Source organism: Urocampus carinirostris, chromosome 1, assembly GCF_059441175.1.
Source record: "Urocampus carinirostris isolate Australia breed hairy pipefish chromosome 1, RoL_Ucar_1.0, whole genome shotgun sequence".
Classification (NCBI taxonomy): Eukaryota; Metazoa; Chordata; class Actinopteri; order Syngnathiformes; family Syngnathidae; genus Urocampus; species Urocampus carinirostris.
The window spans coordinates 59,488,417-59,493,873 of record NC_142349.1 but is presented as its reverse complement, the minus strand read 5'-3'; the positions used below and the strand labels follow the sequence as shown (position 1 = coordinate 59,493,873).

Here is a 5,457-nt window from a genome sequence, read left to right as displayed (position 1 = left end):
TTTTATTCTATGATATATGATTACTAGCTGTATCAGTATATGTTTATTATCGTGCTTTTTCTTGTTGAATTGGCCTCCAGTATACAGCATGCTACAGAATTCTTATTCAAATACTTTCTCTGAGAAATATATTTTTGTTCAACTAAATAAATAAGCAACTAAATGAATGAATAAACCACGTCATTTATTGACTTATTTACAATGGTTTTCATTTGTAGATATGTTTTATACACGTTAGTTGAACACTTGATGGCAGCAGAGTCCGTTCTATCGTCGCAATGTTGAAAAAAATCGCCATGTGCTGTCCCAGTCTGATGATGAGTTTATAATTCATATATTTGTTACCTTGCGTCTCGATTACAGTACTGTAATGTACTACTCTCCGGTCTCCCGAAGTCCAAAATCAAGAGCCTACAGCTGGTACAAAATTCTGCAGCAAGGCTTTTAACTAAGACAAGAACGTTTGATCACATTACCCCGATTTTAGCTAACCTGCATTGGCCCCGTCATTTTAAAAAGTGATTTGAAAGGTGTTTTGGTATTATACAAAATTATGCATGGGCTTGCCCATTCATATCTTTCAGATTTAATTCACGGCTATGATCCTGCTCGGAGCCTCTGGAAAACGCTTGTCTAATGTTTTGGGCTCAGAAAGAGAGCAGGAATTGATTGCTTTGAATGACTATGAGAGGTGAAGAAGAACTTCACACCTTGTTTTGTTGGTGGATTGAAAATATATATTCATTATTCGTGTTATTTGAATAATTGTATGGAAAACGGAATGTTGAAATGAAAAGATAGTTTTAGGGGAAGGAAATTGTTGAATTTCATATATACCACTAGTATTTATACCTGGTATTGGTTAGTATTGATTTATGTCCTAAAAAAGTTTAACTGTTTTAATTTGAAATCTAAAACCATATTATACTTCTTGTGATTAAAGGCTATATATAAATAACCATGACTTGACTGAAGTGAAAGGAACTCTACTTGTAACGCACAAAATACCAGATCAATGTTCCCTAATGGGAAGAAATAAAAAAGCACTATGTAAAATATAATGCCTATCCCAATAGTTCCCCTTTTCTCTAAAATATTTAAATTCGAGTTTATCCTGGAATTATACTTTTAATTTCGTTTAGAACAATACCCTTTAGAACCTCCGTTGCAATCAACGACAATAAAGAAAATTATAATTCCCCAAAAATAATTATTATGAATAAAATGCTGATCGATTCACGTTGGAAACAGGAAATAAGCAATACAAAAAATAGAATATATCATGAAATTCAACATCTTAGATAAAATACATTCCTTTAATGGTCATTTCTGAACTATTAAGTGCAAAGAGTAACGATTGTACAAGCGCATCTCAAAAGAGATGGTATCATTCATAAGTTTCAGTTTTTGGATTCAACAAAGTAAACTTTCAGATTCATTAAAAAAAAACTTTATAATTTACTCCAGTCAAATATTTTGATTTTTCCTGGTTGGGTGCTTTTGCAGTTTCTGTCTCTACTGAATTAAATCTAGTCATCAATGAGGAATAAAATTCCTCCATCGAACGAGTTTCAAGTTTTGGATTAAACAAACGAACCTAATTATATTTTCCAAAATATGGTGCAATTGTGTAGTTCTTTTTTCATGATGCCTGTGTTGCCTCTTGGCTGTTTAAATGACGCAAGGCTTGACGTCCTGGTAGGCGCTCTGATGATGGTGAGGATGGTGATGGTGATGATAATAAGCCGCACTGGCGCTCGAGTGCAGGGGGGACATCCCGTTCAGGCTCAGAACCAAATCCTTCCTATCGCAGACTGCACTGGAGTGGCCGGAGAAGCGAGAAAGTCCAGCTGCAACGCAAATATATTTTTTTAATGGCCACGTGACAGGAAAATTTAATCGGGCAACTGCAAAGAACGCCCACAAATCAGAAGGCCATGAAAACCATTAATACTTGCAAACATTATGGAATTTTTATGGAACCTTTTGGTATGTCGACTTATTTTCATGATATTTTGGTTTGTTGTACAGTTTGATTGTACTGTCAGTGCAACATTTCAGTTTTTGTATGGAAATGTTTCTGTGTTTTGTTCAATAAAACATTGAAAAACTGCAAAGAACGGTGTGCGTATTTTTAAACCATTCTGCTCATCTATGTTATATTTTATCATTTCTTTCTTTCTTTCTTTCTTTCTTTCTTTCTTTCTTTCTTTCTTTCTTTCTTTCTTTCTTTCTTTCTTTCTTTCTTTCTTTCTTTCTTCCATTTCTTTCTTTTTTTCGTTTATTTATTCAGTTCAGTGTATATTTTTACATTGCTCCCCGTATTACTGATTGGAATTCCCCTTATTAATCGATAATAAACCTTATAAACACGAGGCGGCACCCTATTTACTCGCAGCAAGACACACGGTACTATGTAAAATACAACAATAGTACTAGCAATCTACGATGACGTTGGCTTCTGCAATTCGTGTGACCAAGACGATCTGGATAAGAGCTGAAATAGGCTAGACGAGATCGGTCCAACAAAAAACGACTTACTTTCCAATTTTATTTTTACTTTTAAGTAACAAATACGGAAAACATTGACTGGTATTTTTGTGCATCTACGTATTTATTGATAATAACTAAGTGTCAAATATACTAGGTTGCTAAAATGTAAGATTATTTGTTCATTTTGCCACAAAACAACTGCTATTTAAAATACTACAATTAGTAAAAAAACGCAAAAGGAGAAAATATCAACTAACTCGTGTAGGGAAGATTAAAAATTAGGAGTTTTATCAAATAAATGAAAACATTTGTTTTTGAATACCTATAGAAAATAAAAAAATACTTCAAAGAAATAAAAATGAGTGCAAAAATAATAACAAAAAGCAGCAATAATAAAATAACAGCAAATGAATAAAACAAATAAATCCACACTTTTACTTTAATTGGGTTATGCTCAATGTTATTGTATTGGGTCTTGGTAAGTCTTATTTATTAACATATTATACGCTGAAATAATATGTAACAAGTTTATTAAAACATAGTTTTTGACTTTGAGGGTTTTTTAGGCAGAATATTTAGTCGTTTTGTTGTAAACGAAAATTAATAGTTGAGTCAATTTCTGAGAGTCAATGTAAAGATATAAATTGTGCAGGATTTTATTGTGTTTTTAAAGTATCCATCTGTGATGGAAGTTCGTTTACATTTCTTTACGGGCATTGCAGAAAAACCGACGATGAGTTTTATATATACCTTACAGAATTAAAAAAAAAAGAAAATTACATTTAAAGTATTGATTTGCATTATTTTGATGAATAAAATGGCTAGCACCTGAATATATATGTATATGTATATATGTATATATTTTTTAAATTAGGTTAATCAATGTAAATTCAAATGTCATTGATCAACATAAAATAATCTTGCCGTATAAATATACCGTTTTAAAATTGTAGTGGAATAATTACCCCGCTATAAACGAATATCTTGCGTAACAATATAATGCCAGAACCGTATTTTATGTTGCTTGCTGTTATTAATCCTTCTAAAATATTTCTTTTGTGGGACTGGGGCTCCTTTTCTTTTGCAGTGGTGAGAGTGGTGGTGGAGGGTAGCAGCAAAAAGGAAGCATCCTCTTACCCCTCTTCCCCCACGTCCCTCATATCAGTTTTTTTTTTATAAACACTATTTTAACTTATCAATATTTTGTGATTTAGTACTAATATTTCAAGTTAAACTGTATTTTCTTACGTTTTTTTTGTCATAAACGTGTACATGTAATATATAAATAAACATTCGTGAAGACATCAAGTACAATGTCACTTTTATTTATAAACATACCGTCAATTTACTTGATTTCCCCATATTTTGTATGTTTTTGATTATTTTAATTTTCGTACGCCGTATATCAATTTTTTGAGCGGGGGAAAATACAATAAAAATAACAATAATAATCATTATAATAATAATTTGTACACTAATCTCGTTTTAAGTCCTAAAAAGGAACGTTTTCTTACCTGGAATGTCAGCAGAATCTCGTCCGCTGTGATGCAGATACGTTTGATCCAACGCATACGACGCCATTCCGTGCGCACTGGTACCGTTACTGGACGCAAAAGTCTGCTGTTTAAGGTACGGCGGAACTGCACACGAACTCCAATGGGGGGCTGCATTCCCGTAAGGACTTTGACAGTCCAGGGACCCCACCACGGCCGTGGAGGACTGCAAGGAGCTGCTGCTGCTGCTCTCAGGGCACGCATAGTCCACGTTGGGGGTCGCAGTCGCGTAGGATCCAGAGCCAGAGGACGCGTAATGCGCTCCTGACGCCCCCTCAAAGCCCCCGTGAGGGTTGAAATCGAAACTATAGCCGTTGTGACAAACCAAAGAACCAGGGGCGCTTTGGAAATCGAACCCGATGCTGTTCATCATTCTGTAAACGGGTTTAAAGGTTTGACACTTTCTACGGAAACCGCGAGGTCGGCGTCTGAAGGAGCCTTCCTCGAACATAAACTCGCTGCCCGGGTCTATGGTCCAGTAGTGACCCTTACCGGGTCTGCCGAGTCCTTTGGGCAGCTTGATGAAGCATTCATTGAGCGACAGGTTGTGCCGGACCGAGTTCTTCCAGCCTTGGTACGAACCTCGGAAGAAAGTGAAGCGCGCTTGCAGAAATTGGTAGATCTCGCTCAGAGTCAGGCGCTTGCTGGGCGAGCTCTGGATGGCCATGACGATCAGGGCGATGTATGAATAGGGGGGCTTCTCCGGACGACGCAAACCCGAATTCCCGCGTTTGGATTTGGCCACTGCGTCATTGGGGGTCAGGATAGAGCGTGCAACGCTCGGGTCCAAGACTCCGTGTTGTTGGATCTTGGACGTCATGATATGAAAAATGACATAAAATTTTAAAAAATATCACATAAAAAGTAACGTGCCTTCTTTTAATTTAGTACATGCTCGATGACGGCCTCCAGTCTCGGCTTGGTTCATTGCAAAACCTGGTTGGACTTTACCCCGACACCCCCTCGACCACCTACCGCTTCTCCAAATCTGCCTCTGCCCCTCTAACCTCTTACAAGCCCTCCAAGAAATCATTCAGAACTCAACTCCCTCCCATCTGGACCAGATCCAGACTAGGAGCCGGACAGAAGGATTTGGAGTATAGAAGACAACCACAAAAAAAGGAAGCATCGTCTTACCCCCACTCCCCTCACAATCTTAATATGAGGATTGTTTTTAAAAACAGTATTTTAACTTATCAATATTTTGTGATTTAGTACTAATATTACGTGCTAAACTGTATTTTTCTAGGTTTTTTATTTTCCAAAAACGTGTAAATGTAATATATAAATAAACGTGTTTTTGTGAAGACATCAAGTACAATGTCACTTTTATTTATAAACATCCTCTAAACATGTGTTTAAAGATTTTACACCACCATTTTATCAGTGACTTAAAACGGAATTTGTGCCA

At 36.1% G+C, this 5,457-nt stretch overlaps 1 protein-coding gene across 1 annotated transcript; it reads right to left on the bottom strand.

The window, feature by feature from the left end:
* Positions 1-1,359: 1,359 nt before the first annotated feature.
* On the bottom strand, positions 1,360-5,024 carry LOC148376433 (forkhead box protein F2-like). Its single transcript, XM_088319837.1, has 2 exons — positions 4,008-5,024; positions 1,360-1,850 (listed from the first exon to the last, which is right to left on the bottom strand). Exons 1-2 carry the CDS (start codon positions 4,864-4,866, stop codon positions 1,672-1,674), a joined length of 1,038 nt encoding a protein of 345 aa, XP_088175963.1. The 5' UTR covers positions 4,867-5,024; the 3' UTR covers positions 1,360-1,671.
* Between the last annotated feature and the right edge of the window lie 433 nt (positions 5,025-5,457).

Excerpts from the sequence above, each read along its gene's own strand:
- LOC148376433 (XM_088319837.1), bottom strand. The coding sequence starts at position 4,866 with ATGACGTCCAAGATCCAACAACACGGAGTCTTGGACCCGAGCGTTGCA. Across the intron at positions 1,851-4,007 it reads AGATTCTGCTGACATTCCAG|CTGGACTTTCTCGCTTCTCC; the intron begins GTAAGAAAACGT and ends TTTGCGTTGCAG.